At 38.0% G+C, this 15,901-nt stretch overlaps 1 protein-coding gene across 6 annotated transcripts in view; it reads left to right on the top strand.

Moving 5' to 3' along the window:
• Pcdh19 (protocadherin 19) overlaps window positions 1–15,901 on the top strand; it is a 105,776-nt gene that overhangs the window by 44,995 nt on the left and 44,880 nt on the right. For 4 of the 6 annotated variants that reach the window (XM_006257222.4, XM_006257224.4, XM_006257223.4 and 1 more), the window contains one exon: window positions 10,501–10,559. The exons of the other annotated variants lie outside the window; for them this stretch is intronic. In XM_006257222.4, coding sequence (XP_006257284.1) covers window positions 10,501–10,559 — 59 coding nt within the window. The remainder of the gene's footprint in view (window positions 1–10,500; window positions 10,560–15,901) is intronic. 6 annotated transcript variants of the gene reach the window in all.

Raw genomic sequence — 15,901 nt, 5'->3', positions numbered from 1 at the left:
TGATTTTGATAATTTAAATGCAAATCGCTGCATATGTCTATGCTATTGGATAGTGTGGCTCTGCGGGAGTGGGCCCAGAGTTGGTTCTGAGTGGGCTCTGGTGACACTGTCCAGTTCTTTAATCCTGTTTTCCTATTCACAAACTAAACTAGCCTTGCAATGATACAATGATAGCTCATTTCCAGCTGACAGCTCTGAATTATGCATGCTAATGTGCTTTACTTAACCCTGAGATGATTTTTTTTAAAGAAAAGATATTCTGTGACAGTTCAATCATAACAAAGGAAGGAAATGGGGCGAAAGAAAACTAGTTTATAAAGGCTTTTAAAACATCTCAAATCTTGCCTTGATTTTTGACAGTGCGAGGCCATTTCTTTAAGATAGTTCTCTCTCTCTCTCTCTCTCTCTCTCTCTCTCTCTCTCTCTCTGTATGTATATATGTGTATATGTTTATATGTGTATATGCAGATAAATACATACACACATAATCCTCTACAACAGAAAAAAGATCATTTACCACAGTTTTTGTTGATAAAACAAATAGAACCAGAATAAGAGAATATATCTCAGCAGGAAAATGTAGGGATAAAAAGTATTCACAATGCTTGGTGAGAATTTAGTTAGAAGTAGAAATAAATATTCAAGAGAAAGCAGTTTCTGAGCTGATGGAGAGACAAGTCACATGTTCATGGAGTCAGTTTTAGAAAGCATCACCACTGACATTATTCCATTTGAGCCTGATACCAACTTTGAAGTGGTGAGGACAGGCATTTTCTCTTTCTAGCTTATAGATTTGTAATTCAGGAAAGTATGAATTAGGGAGGTTCCACGATGTTAAGAAGCCTAAGCATCTAGTAAGAACCTTCTCTGCCTTTATTTTCAAAGCTTTCTGGGAGTTAAAAATGTTCTATGATTTTTTTTTTTGTAATCTTAAAACCATCTGTGTAAACTGTCTCCAGGGTACCTTTTACCTTAAGTATAGCTTGTTATACCAAGGCAAAGTAATTTAAACGTCTAAACAAAACATATACTATGATTTCCTTCATGAAAGTGTGTGTGTGTGTGTGTGTGTGTGTGTGTGTGTGTGTGTGTGTGTTAAGAAATGACCTCTACATCTATTTTTACTGATTTAAGCCCAAACCAAATGTCAGTTTTTAAGTGGACCCACCACCTGGGTACAATATAGCATATTTGGTATCCAGGCACTTGGAAGGCAGGAGGAAAATGAGCTCATGGCCAGCCTTGATTGCACGAAACCATGTCTCAAACAAAGAAAAACCCCAAAACAAAATTGAATCAAGTAGGCACAAATATTGAACTATTGAGAATGAGGAGTGGATGTACTAGTTATGAATGAAGGAAAGGGATGGAGCTCTGAATCTACTTAAAACACAGATCAAGGAAGAGCTGGGGAGTGCTAGTAGAATGGGGGAAAGGTAAGGAGATATAACTGACCCAGGATGAAGGGCTGTGCTGTCCAACACAGCATGGTGTTATGTTTCTGACAGTAGGATTTTTTTTTGACAGTTGAGTTTGGAATTCTTCCTGGGTTTTGCTGCTGGGAATCTGATGGTAGACGGAGTGTGAGGAGTTCCCCCTCATTATTTCTTAATCTTCCTTCAGGAGGAAATTGCTGTCATTGTGCTCACTGCCCTTGGACTTGTCATGTTTAAGCAGGCTGGGGACTTTTTTCCCTCTCTCCCAAGTAGTATACTCAGTCAGCCAGTCCTAATTACTTCCATTTCATTGCATTTTCCAGAATCCTAATGAGGTATGGCTTTGGTGGTGTGAGCATGGGACCTGGTGTGAACACTCTCAAATTTTAGTCGCAGATGCTTGATGCCCCTTTCTAGTAGAGGATAAATCCCGCCACCTCCTCTGTCATGACATTAGGCGACCTAATAATATTTATTTAGTTCATAATGGTAGCAGGAGGATTAGCTAGTTCGTGTTAGCTAAAAGGCTTTCTAGAAAAGAATGGTAACTTTTGTGCAGTGTGTTCATTTTCAAATGCTAATTCTTATTAATAGGAGGCACCTGCTCTATTACAGTCATTAAGCACCTCACAGAAGTCTTGCTGGCTGAATGATAAGCAAATTTCTTCAGTTCTGTGCCACAAGCTCTGTAGAAAATGTAGCTACTGTCAGCCGTAGTTTCCAACTTGGGTATGTGTTTTCTGCCTGTCTAAAAATAATTCCTCTCCTTCATGGTTTCTGTAAGGTTTAGTAATTCCCTTCTCTCCAGCAACCCTTTATATTTACTGTTACTGGTTGCAGAATGACTATTGTGTCTCAGCTGTGGGGGGAAATGATCCCTTTCTATAAGAGCCCATTAAACCTTCTGGAAATCTTGTGATAAAAGGTTCCATATAAATACAAGGTACTTTAGTAATTGTTGCACTGTTGGTTCTTTCCATAACTGCATTACAGATTGCTAATGCTTTGACAATTTCAAGCTGCTGATAACATTAGCTATTTTGTGAGGTGCAATAATAGCCTTCTCGTTCATGGCTGCCAGTATTCCACATCAGACAGTAGCCTTTTGCTTCGAATTGCTGTCTTCAACATGTGTCACATTCTATATGCCCTCTTCTTCGTCCCTCTACCATACAGAATGAGTTAACATTTCGATCACAACTTTTGAATGCTCTTATTACTTACTCCTCACTTATGGCGCATCAAGTTCTCCCCCCTAATACTAATTTCCCGCAATGCTTTCTTTTGACACTAGAAACTGGAGCATACACTACTGTGGGTTTCATTCAGTACCTAATAATTCGTATAGAGGGAAGTCCTCTTTATTTAAACTACAGTCATAATTAGGAGGTTGCCAATGTTAAGCAACCATGCAGCCCCAAGTTTGAGAAATGTTTATTGTGCCTCATTAGACCCGAAACTAGTACTTAGAAGATCAAAAATAATCTATGTACGTGCTTGTGACGGAAAATACATGTGAATGCTATGTGTGCACCCGAGGATGCTGAGAGCCTACTCTGTTTGCCACTGCAGCAGTTAGAATATCTGTAGCTAAGGAGAACCATAGAGGGTCTTATTGACTGCAAACGTGGAAATGATCTATTGTATTGTATCTAATTAGAAAATATCAATATTAGAAGCTAATGCACTCACTGTTTCTAAGACAGAAGATTACCGTTGTCTTTTGCCAGCATGTTCACATAGTAGAGGCTTGAGCAACAAGCTGGTACAAGGGAAATTGATTTAGAGTGCTATGCCAAAGACTTAGTTTTTTCTTTTACTCTTAAATACGCTTGTGGAGGCAATTGGGTTTTAAGTGATGTATAATCTAAATAATGGGATTGGGGTTGGAACTGAATTTGGGGGTGTTGTTTTGGCCACAGGCGCAGGGCCACCTGCCACTTACCCTCCAAATATTTTGAAAGTCTTTTCAGCTGACAAGGCTGGCTCAATAGAAATTGTACTCTGCAGGCAGCCAGGGCTCTATGGCTGTTAAATAGCAAGGAATTGAGGAACTGGTAAAGTATAACTTAATGGAAAAGAATGGACCACCACAGGTTCTGAGAGTTCTGGGCCTTCTCTGAGCCAGAGGAGCTGGAATCAGACGGATCCAAGATAACTCCTACTATGGATCACTGACGGTCCTTGCTGTTGGCAGGTCTCATCCGGAGTTTGTTTTCTTTGTGTTTTATTGAGGATCAAATCAATTTTTCATGTATTAATATCTGTTTTATCACATCATAGCTTCTGAAATGGAAACCACTGCATAAATTATCACAAGTTATCTTACTAAAGATGGTTGCCATCACCTCTAAGTGCCAATTGAAAGAGTCACCAACTTTTCTGGGAAGGAAGTCACTCATTTCTGGATCCCTTAGTTCACATGACTTGGGTCCTCCAGCTAGTTTCGGGGAACTATCTTTAGTTGGTTTGCCAACTTTTCCCTTTTCCTCTGTCTAACTGCTAGACTACATTCTACTCATCCCTTCATTAGAAGCAGCCAAGAAATGTCACTGAGTAAAAAACGAGTCTGAAAGAGGCTAATTACTTCACTGTTGATGTTATGAGTCTTATATTTGTTTTCTATTTCAGTAGCAGGTAATGCCAGGAACAGTCTTCCTGCTGGTTTTCTTGTGGTCCTTGTTGTTAAGACCTGTTCCAGATGAGTTAGTATTTAACCTGGCTGTAGTATTTAACTCCCTTGTTTGTTTTTTGGCTCGCAGAAGGATGAGGGGTAACAGTTGGCACCTGCTTGTAAAGTCCTTTGATATTTGGAGATGAAAGCATGGTGTTCTAGTGCCTGCCTGCAAAATAGCCCTAATGTGTTGTAGCTTCATATTTGGGATGGAGCTTCCACTTGGGGATTTATTCACATGTGCTTGATAGCTATTTAATCCTTAAGTTGAGTCTTGTTTATGTGGGATGAGGTAGTTTGCCTTCCATGACTTCATTTTGTTTACTCTTAACCTGCATTTACTCATACCATGGCCTTATTGATTTTGTATTTTTACAAACAATAAGCATTAAATGGCTCCAGAGAACATTCTGTATCACATCCTGTATCAGAGTATATTATGGCCCATCAAAAACTTAATGACAGGTCCAAGGACTTGTATTGGCTTGCCTGATGGTACCATATTTAACCCATTCTTTCAATATGGCTTTTGCATTAGAATTGTACAGATTCCTGTAGAAAACTATGAGCTTTGTTAAGGAGACCTTTAACGAAAGAGGACATTTTGAGCTAGGAAGGAAACACTAAGATCATTCTGGTTAATCTCACTTTGAAGATGATGGCTTAAATTCCTTAGGAATAAAATGATCAATCCAAGGTTATCTGGGAGTAAGTAACAGCCAGGGCTAGAAAATTAAGGTATGTGCATGCATGTGTGCCTGCATGCTTGAAAATATGTGCATTTGTGTGTCCAAAGTGGAGTTTTGACTGTATAGAAAGCATCAGATTTACAGTATGTGGTTAGCGCTTGTCTTTCCTAGTAGTAAGAACGCTGGGATTGTACCTTTTATTCTGCTGCCAGAAATCATAGTTTATCTGTTGTTGTGTTGGATGGGTGAGTCTTTGAATATACATTCTAGCTGGAGGCATGTTGGCTTTACTGCTATGCAGAACTTACATTTTCATTTTTATGTGTTAGTCATAGGAAGCAGGGAAAAGTCATTTGTCAATTCAATTTTTTTAAAAAAACCTGTGAAATGATGGTCTTTTGAATAACAAAAGCAGTATTCAGTTTTGGAAAAGGTTCTGGGTCTTTTCATCATTGATCAATGGACACAATTATTATTATTATTGGAAGTTAGCTGTTAAGGAAATAAGCAGCAATTAAAAATCACTTTGCTGTGCATCTGATTTGGGGTTTCCATTTCGCAGTTTGTGTTGCAAAGATGAGCTAGGAGTCAACCGTTTGAAAAGAGTGAATTGCAATTGCAGTGTTCTTCAGTTTGGTGGGAATGTTAAAGTGCAATTTAAAAGATTGTTCATTTTTCAAATACAAACCTTTAGGTCTGAAAAAAAAAATCTCTGTTTTAATCCCAGGTCTGAAACCTTTTTATAGCTTGTGTAGTGGCCTGGGGATTTGTGCCACTGGGCAAAGAGTCTAGTCCCGGATATTTGCATTTATTGGGCTTCTTTCTCCTTAGGGTTTAAGTCTCTTCTAGTGATAAATGCGGTGCTGAGAGAGCTGCAGTCATTCTTGCAGAGACTAGGGCACAACTCAGTGAACTGTAAAAGTAATACAAAATGACAATTAAAGTAGGGCATCCTCTGCTACCTTGAGGGCCTGACAAAGTGGAAGTATTTGACTTCGGATGTGCCAGACTTATTAACATAGAAACATAACATATCACCCACCCTAAAGTCTCACTCCAAATTTCATATATCCAGGAGGATGCTGAGGATAGAAAGTAGCAAACAAAGAATGTGCCTGAGCCACCAGGGGTGGGAGGGGACAAACAAACCACAGAACCCAAAACACTACACCAAATTCCATATATTGAAGACAGTGCAATTTCTATTTTAGAACCACATCTTCACGCTCCCTACTCACAACATATTAGCTCATTTTCTACACTATGCTCATACATATAATTTTATAGTTTCCAAGAGCACAGTGGAGTAAAAGCATCTGACGTAAAATGGCAGAAGGGCTTGAGAAACAGCAGCATATATGGTTCCCCTTAAGTTAAAGCTATGAGCCGCTCCCAAATAGTGCTTTTGGGTCACTGAGATTACAGTTTAAACCCACATATCTCGGTATTTTATGCACAGAAGGGTACCCACAAATAACAAGGGAAAGGTTAAATTATGATTTTATACTTTAAAGTGGGCAGTTTGGTGATACATTTCAGACATAAGTAAAAAAGCAGTATGGTTGTTTCAGTTCTAAAAGGGGAGAAGCCCTAACCTTTGGACATCCCATCTATCCAGAAACATTCATTCTTTCCACACTGTAGAAAAACCAAGGTTTTACTAAATCAAGACCAACTAAGAAATCTGCTTTTGGTAAATTCCTAAGGGGGAAAAAGCTTCTGGTTAGAGGAAGAATTTGTGAATGTATTGGGTGATTTTAAAAGTGACATATTTCCCATCAAAACCAGGAATAAAAGTTTGCTCTTGACCCATTTTTAATGTCAAAATTACGTTTTCGGAAACAAATGTTGTTCTTGTCTCTTTGCTGTGTTTCTGTGTTAACCTGGCTGTCTCATTAGAGAAGGGGACATTTTCTAGTTAAATTAATGTGACATTTAGAGAAAATTTTCTCTCTCAAATGTTTCATGTTATTTGCCATTTAGAATACTTAGAGATGGGACTGGAATAATGTTAAGCAAATTTTGATTAAATAAGGCTAACCAGGAGCTAATATATTCACACAAAAAGGAAATCTCTGTTATTATCTCTTGAAAAGTCTGCTTCTTCTGTGTCTTTTTTAAAATTGGGATCACTGTGGTAAACTTAAAGAAGTGCTATCACATGATCAACTGAGCTTGTACTAGCAAACATGGGACAATTGGCCAAAACCTGTAGCTACTTCTTCGTTCATGATCCTTGGACTTCACCATGGAGGTATATTCAATTTACTGGAAAAACGTTAAAAGTAGTACTAATTCCAGGCCAATTATCTTGGCATCTTTGGTAGATGGTACTTTTAAAAAAGTTCCTGGGATGATTCTGATGTGTACAGGGAGCTGAGAAATACTCTTTAAGATGTGTACGATGTTTCGCTAATGGTTTCTTTCTCAGAGGGCTCATGTATCACACTGGACTCCACCAGATGAGGACAGATTGACTCAGTGTACAAGAACTAGATTTCAGTATACACCTGGACACAGTACTTCTTTCTTCGTATATGTATATGTATGTGTGATATGTTAGCATGTGTGTGTAGACCTGACTTTGATATCAGTTGTCTTCCTCAGTCATTCTCCTCTATAGTGAGGCATGATCCTCACTGAACATACAGATCATGCTTTCAGCTAGTTTGGCAAGTTAGCATGATATGGTCATTCTCTGTATTCACTGCCCAAAGGATTACACTTGGCTTTTCGGCAGGATCAAGACATGTAGTCTCTTGCTTGTACAGTAAATGCTTTACCTGCTAAGACATCTCCTCAGTCTGAGTTATAATTTTCAATGCTAATAAATATAGGCCCATAATAAAATAAGCCTTCATGTCTAGTTACCTCAGTTGTTCTGAATGTAGTACTGAAAGCAGAATCATGGATTCTGTTCCCATGTGAATGATTCTGCTGTGTTCCTGCAATTGCAACCCAGCTCCTTTAGGGATTGAGTCTAATTGTAAAGGTAAAAGACAATGGATGAATAGGAATAGCCCCATTCATTCTGAGAAAGTTGGTTTTAGAATTTGTTTTGTTAGGGTGTAGCAGACCCATCTGCTGGTTTGGATAATGGAATATTCACATTTGGAGTTCAGGATTTACAAGACTGGGGCATTTGCTCATTAAGTATGAAGAAGAAGGAAGATAGAGAAAGATGATAAAATCCAATAATATTTCTCTACCTTGAGTGGCATATCATACCTGTTGCGTTTGGCAACAATTAGTCAATCTGTGAACCTTGGTGAGAAGGGAGAATTGTGAAAGTCATTATAACCAGGACTTCTAGAATTTTCTCTTCTACTTGCTCATTGACCACAAGTGGGATACCTGATGGTGCTATAGCTTATTCCCTTCAGAGTCCCTTAGGAGTACTAGTAACATTTGTAAGATTATTCCTCTCGGCTCAAACATTTGGCTTTTGCATGGTGCCTGGAGGTCAAGTCATCACACTGCAAACAGACTTGATGCCTTCCTCTTTTCAAATTTTCTTCTGGAAACTATGTTTTTCTTAATATGATAGTATCTTGGGATTTTTTTCCTAGTGTTTTTGTATACCTATGGTTTTTGTTTTTGTTTGGTTTTGGTTTGTCTGTTTTTGCTTTACCTGTAAAGATTCAGTAAATTTGGACAGATTTTCTTTTTACTGCAATGAAGTAAATTTCTGGTTCTACTCACAGTGTCAGGCTCTGTCGAAAGCAGTGTTGTTGTGGAAGCTTATCATGAGTCTTGATAAGTGCTGTTCAATTTCTCTTTTGAATTCATGTTCTATTGGTTTGTATCTCACATAGTAGAAAGCTGAGGCCTAGAAAAATTAAGTCATTTAACAAAGAGTGTATAGTGAAACAAAGAAGTAAATCAAGGAGTGCTTAGTCAGCTCCTTGTTTCCACAGGGTAGCATGATTTTGAGGAGCTGATAACTTCTTGTTAAATTGTATATTGCACTGACTATCATAAAACAAAATCAAACGTACTTAGGCAACATTTTGCCCATTGTGTTGGTAAAATGAGTTTGCTCAAATATTTCTTGGTTAAGTGACTGCTGAATGACGTATTGTAGCAAACAGTAAGGTCATATTCCCAACCCAGTTTCAAGCTTGCCTTGTCCTCCCCCAATAACTTTTTTCACAATCTTAGCATTCACTTACCAATCAATAACATAGAAAGAAATGCACTGACAAGTTCTATTTTTAATTCTTGAAAACCATTTCTTCCAATATCGCCAAACTTACTTGTGTTTACACTGAAGGGTATTTAACTCTTTAGATGAAAACAGTGTAAGTAGATGTTTAACAGTCTGTCTTCAAGTGAGAACTCTATAGGGATCATGGACACCTGTGAGTAACTACAGGATACTGGTGGGTTTTGTTTCCTTTCTAATTCTCTCTCCCCTTTCCCACTCCCAACTATTCAGCGTCAACTATCCGCCTACTTTAGATATCTAGGGCCCTTACCTTGACTTTTGGTTGTGTAGTGTCCATGTGGTAGCTGGATCTGCTGTTACTTGCCTCATTTTCTCCTCTATCAAACTGTGAGTCTTTGAATGCAAGGACTGCATCTAACAGCCGAGTGCAGTCAATGTCTGACAGGTAGTCGTCTGAAAAGAATCTGCTCTTTCGTTCTCTAGACAGCTATTATATTTCCATTTCCAGGCCCTTTTCAGTTGAAGCAATTGCAGAAGGCCTCTAAGGAATGGCGGGGATGGCTGAATGGCAGGATGGGGGAAGAGATGTGTTTGAGCATTTGGAGTTCATCCCAAGGTTCAACAAGTGCTGTGTTTTTAACATTGGGTGTAAGATCACGTTTTCTAGGCTACTGACTTCAGTTTAGATGCTTCCTTGGCTTCTACCCATTCTAAGACTGCCCCCACACCCCCGCCTTTCAATCTACCAGCATTCCCAGTGCTCAAAAGCTGTTTTCCCATCTCTTTCATTGAGCAGGTGCCCTGCATTTGCTTTTGTAAAGTCCTTGCTGCAGCCAGCTACTGTAACTGGATTAGGCAGTAGTGTTTTAATGATAGGAGCCAAGACAGAGGTTTGCTCACAAACTTCATGTTTCACATGAAAGGCTTTGGTACCTCCTGTGGACTGCCCTATCACCCTGTTTTGGGCATAATACTTGTTTGCCTTTATACCTGTGATAAAAGGAAAGCCATCCTGTGTAACTGATGCTGAACCAATGTCTTAAAACAAAGGGAAGTGCAGAGTTTAAATCCACAGTAGGGGATTACCTTGCTGCATTTCCATAGCTTTGGAATAAATATTTTAACATGTTAATTATCTACTTCTAATAAAAATACCTTTGAACTTCTAGTCAATTTGATGGGCATAAAATGGTCTCCACTGGGGAATGGGAAGCAATTAGTTTCTGTAAGGATTGTGAGTCATACTGTCTCTTCTCTCTAAGTGGTTACATGGTCAGTAGCCAGCCATATTCTAGAGAGCGTTTCTATCAATTCCACCCTAGTCTCCAAGAATAGGCTGCTTCTTTTGGAGGGAACTTGGGGACCCCCAAAGAAGGCATTCATCAAACTGCTGCGCAACTATGGCTTTGCTTTCCTGGTCATTCATTTTTTCTTTTCTTACAACAACAAGAACAACAACAAATCATTCCTTTTGAGTAGTACACTTGGCTTCTTATTTTGAGTCATTTTTAATCATTTTCTTTTTCATTGCAGACTGAAAACTATTCCTTTGACTCTAACTACGTGAATAGCCGTGCCCATTTAATCAAAAGGTAGGTTGCTTTGCTTTCACATTCTGAATTCTGAACTTGATTTAATGTTTATTAAAAAGCACAAAACATTCAATTTTAAGACCTATGTCCTTTTGGATGTTGTGGCAAATGCCTATGTCCTTGTGCTAAGAAGCGTGAGAAATTTGGAAAAAATATAGAAAGCAAGGACCACTGTCAGTTACATTACACAAAGAGAATCACTGTTGGCCTTGCATCATATTTATTTCCATTAAATATGTGCGAAATTAAAAATGAAATTGGGATGATGTGAGATATTTTACTGGCAATTTTGGAATTAACAAGGAAGATTAGAAAACTTTCAAAATTAAACTGATATCTAAATTTTTGTTGCTGCCCAGTTTAAATAATAGGGAGGCCTCAACTTTTGTTCTCCTGTGGAGTTTGTAGTATGTTCTGCAATTGTTCTTATTTTGACAGTTGTGAAAATTTAAAAATATTTAAATGACAGATGAAATATCTTTTATAATGCTTTTCAGATGAAAGAAGAAAAGAAAATTTTCTAATTTAATACTTGTCAAGACACTTTGAAGTGTTTTATATGAAATCTGAAATTTGTATGATTGGTTGGTTACAACTTAGCTATATTGTGAGTACAGAGTAGAGGTGTATATTGAGATGATTCCATTGATAAAATGTGCCCTAAATTCTTGCAATGGGGAGGAAAAAGAGATTAGGAAACCCTCTAAAGACGCAGAACTAAACAAAGGAGAGAACGTTGTGTCCCAAAGTAGCACATCACTTGACCATTCAGATGATGCCTTTATTACTGTTTCTTGTAAGTAGCCTCTCAAATGGTCCAGTGGCTATTCTGCAGTTAAAATTGAACACTGAGTATGTTTGTTAAAATAATAGCAATAAAGCAGACAGGCCAACAGTATATTAGAGCTGCAGTGGAGAAGATCTGAAAATTCTATTATTTTGCTGGCTGTAATCCCATAAATTTATATAGCACTGGAAGAGTGGGATTCAAAGGGAAAACAAAATCCTTTCTCGTTGTACAAGAGACTCAAGTTCAAATCTAATTTAATGTAGAATGCAGCACTAACCCCCAAACTATGGTAGATTTATCTGTATTGGCTTGGGATGCCTTGTGACCTTCAATGAGGAACATCAGTCACCTTAAAAATGGTTATGTTTGTTATTACCTGTCATAGTCTAATTTGGAAAATTTTGGAGTTGTTGGGAAGAATCCCCTGAATAAAAGGTAAGGCATTGAAAATTGTCTAGGTAGTTTCTTTAAGGAAGAACAAAAAAAGCCTCTTTATATATACTGGTTAGAGGGGCTTTGTAGGAAATCACTGCTTTGTTTTCTGCTTCAGGACTGTTATTTTCAAAGCTTCTTTTTGAACTGGTAAAAAACAGTGGCTTGGTTGATCCTTACAGGTCTCTGGGGCTAGCTCATTCTGGGTACCTGGAAATTCTCTGACTAGGTTAAACCGATAATACAAGGCTGATTTTCATAGCCTACTAGAAAGCTAAGACTCCTGGGGACCTGCAAATCTTAGATCAGCTTCAAATATCCAACTTACAAGGCTGACTTATGAGATAAAGACTTATGTTAAAGCATTTAGCTTTGGAGATACATGGATTTCCACAGCAGCTTTGAGACTCACTGGAAACCTCCGATTTTGAATAATTACTTTACATGTACATTTATACACATATGTGCACAAAAACTGCATCCTGGAACTGGATGGGCTCCTGGAGGAAATATTTCTAGATGTGGCCTAATAAAGAGTAGTTTATTTACCAGTGACCAGTGATTACTATGAAACACACACACACACATACACACACACACACACACACACACACACACACACACACACACACACACACTTTAATCCGCTTCTTTAGTATAGAACTGTCATGGTTTTGGGAACCATGAAGGGGTTTTATGGGGTCAGTTGCATTTAAACAAATTCCAATACCCAGAAAGAAACAGGATGTTTTGTGTGCCGTCCTTTTCTTCAGATTAACTGCTGCAAGTGTAAAATCAGTAGAAAACCACAATGGTGACTAATATTAACACTGACCCCAGGGGGATCAAGCTATGGGGGAAAGCCATTAACTGTCCACCAAGATGTTTAAGACCCATGTTTGAAAATATTTCCTGGACAGGAAATTCTGAATCTTGTCCTCAGTCTTAATTTTATTAGGAAATCTCAGAATTTCTAAAATACCAAGCGAAGTTCACCCTAATTCTTAGAATGTGTTCTCCTATACCTCTTTCTCATGTTACATTTACTTTCTAATTATCCAAGGACATTTCTCGAACTATTGTCTTAGGCTTTTCTGGCCAGACTCTTTATACACAGATAGTTTTTATTTTTTCACTCCTGTCTACATTTGGTAGTTAAGCACTGGCCGTCTCTGGTCCTTTCTTGTAGCACTCTTGGTTCTTAAGTGAAATCATAAAAGATGGGGCAAGATGCATTTAATTCTTTTGGTATAAGAACAAATGAGTTGAAAATACTACTGAAAAGGCTCATCGAGAGAAATATGAGAGGAGTAATAATATCTTCTAGTCAGCTGACGGTTTTGGTCATAATAGAGTGATTCCATAGGACAGTTAGCACCGTATCATCAGTCTTCACCCACTGCCAAAATTTCTGTCTTAGCATCCATGGGGGCAATCTCAATAGAAATCCAAAGGGGGAAAAAGTTTCATAGGGTTAGATGGGACAAAGACAGTCTATGGCATATTCCCCATGATTTTCTGGATGGAAAAATTCCAACATTATATCTCTAAAATGCTGTTCTAGGTGTTTTAAGATGAACCTGTCCCCCTGCTGACCACCTGAGCAGTAATAGAAACATTTGCATTTACTTCATCTCTGAAGTTTAATATTTTTCTATAACATTATCTGTAATCTGAGGACATACCCAAGTTGGTTTCTGAGAGAAACCCAGATTAGAAAACTAAGTGAGTTGGGTTTTATTTTTCCTGGATGGAATTTAGTACTACTATGTTTGTATCCCTGCCATCTCCTCAAAGTAAGGAAGGCCAGCAGTGCTACTTTTTTCCACACACAGCTGCAGCATTCCTTCCTCAAGCCTGTTCTCTGCACTGCTGGCTAATATCAACTCCTGGAGTGCTTTTGGAGCCATATCAAGTAGAGCATGGGGCTATAGCTCAAAGAAAACACAACGGTAATTGAGCAACACATCAGAAGCAGTTTAGAAAAGAAAATGAACCCTGGCTTCTAAGCTATGCATGGTGGCTTTCTTTACTACCAAAATAGTACTGGAGTTCTGTAGCATCTGGCATGGTGCCATGTATGTGGTCAGTACCTGTTACATGTTTTTCAGATAAATAGGAGAAGTGAGTGGAGGGAAACATTTTTTTCCTATTAAAAGTTTTCTTTTGCACCAGCAATTTCTGAACAATAGTATGCATCTGTGAAGGCAGTCGGTTGCTCCATCTTTAGAGAAGTTCCAAATATTAACATATATTTAACAGGCTTCAAGGTGATTAATGACAGAAGTGGCCTGGGAAACACTCTGAATCACACTTCTTTAAAGCCAGTTACAATACTCTTTTTGACTCTTTCTTCATAGTCATGAATGACATTCTCTAGGTGTATAGGATCACGGATTGGAGATTTGACATGTATCCTTTCCGATTCTTTTGTCTTTTGCAAAAGTTATATTTTAAAGGACACATACAGGTTAGTGTTAGTGTAATGTTCTTTCATCCAACATCTGTATAGAACTCTGCTCTAGGTGTTTTAAAATGAACTTGTCCCTCTGCTGGCCACCAGAGCAGTAGTTGAAACATTTGCATTTACAATAGCATTGAAAACAGGTACCCCTAATTTATTGTCCCACAAAAGTTGTTTTACAAGTGTCTCATCTCCCAAGAGGTACACAGGTAATAAAGCAAGTGAAATCAGCATTTTTATGCTGGGCATAAATTGTTATTTGTTTTGGGTGAGTAGCCATTTACCAGGCTGTTTTACTGTTTGCAGCTTCTTGCTCACTGGTTCTTAAACTGCCTTACACAAATCCATTCATTAAGCCACTAAATGTCCCTACAAGATCACAGTAAGCGGTACTTAGTTTGTCAGATGGGCAAACTGATCTTTAAATGCGTTAACTATCCTGAGGTTTGAAGGGGTAGCGGCTATACCTTTGTGATTTTTCTTTTTTGCTCACAACATGAGCCCCTTAGAATATAGTAGCTAATCTTTCCGAGTTTTAATATTTTCTATCTTCTTTTTTAAAAACCTGGAACCCCACCTCCAGAAGCCCCGAGGTAGATTGCAACATTCTGATACATATAAAATGGATGACAAAATTTTAAAAAGGCAGATTTAAAACCAATTAGGAGAAGTGAGATAGAGATCACCAGCTTCCAGGGCGATAACTCAGTGCAATTAAGCATTATGCTTACCTTGAAGATTTTGAGAAGCTGAGCCAAAATATAAAGTGCATCAGGTCATATAGTTTTTATCATTCAATAGAGCAAGGACATATATTTGACAGGCGATATCTTTTTCTGTTTCTCAATTTTAGGAGGAGTGGCATAATGGACAATGACTGACAATTGTTTATAGAAGATAGGGAAATTCATTAAATAAACATAAAATTCTTATAACAATTCCATAGTCGTGGCTGTAGTATTTAATTGTAATGTGAACAAAGCATTATAACACAGAATAGTGATCATATTAAATAATTAATTTCTTTGGACATCTATTTCTATCTGGCTTTTCATGCAAAGTGTCTTATTGAGTCTTTAGGATGATCTTGTGAGGGAGACTTTATCAAGTGCATTTATTGAGGCAAGGAAATCAAGGATTAGATGTGGAACCTAGAGCCACACAAAGTGACAGATCACCCTAATGATTTCAACTTCGGTGCTTTTTTTTTTCCCTGCATGCCATGTTACACAAATACTGGTGAAAGAATGGAGAGCAGTTGTTCTCAACTGAGGGTGATTTGCAGTGTCTCCCTGGAGATATTTTTAATTGTTAAAAATTGGTGGTGGTCATCACTGACAGCTAATGGGAAAAGGCCAAAAGACCCATTAAACATCTCATAATGCACAAGATGTATACAATAAAGAATTATGTGACCTAAAAATTCAATAGTACCAAGATTAAGAAGCCCTACTCTAAGGGATGGCCAATCACATTTGTCTTTAGACTCTTTCATTCACTATCATATAACTCAAGTAAATTTTGGCAACTACTGAAATGCATTCAATTTAGCCTTGTGTTCTTTGGCTTACCACGGCAGTTTCTGTAGTAAAGATTTAAAGAACTTTTCATTATGTTTCACAACCAGATAATATAGGTTGAAAGCTAATATTTATC

This window comes from Rattus norvegicus, chromosome X (genome assembly GCF_036323735.1).
Source record: "Rattus norvegicus strain BN/NHsdMcwi chromosome X, GRCr8, whole genome shotgun sequence".
Taxonomy (NCBI): domain Eukaryota; kingdom Metazoa; phylum Chordata; class Mammalia; order Rodentia; family Muridae; genus Rattus; species Rattus norvegicus.
This window is presented reverse-complemented; position numbering and strand designations above follow the sequence as displayed.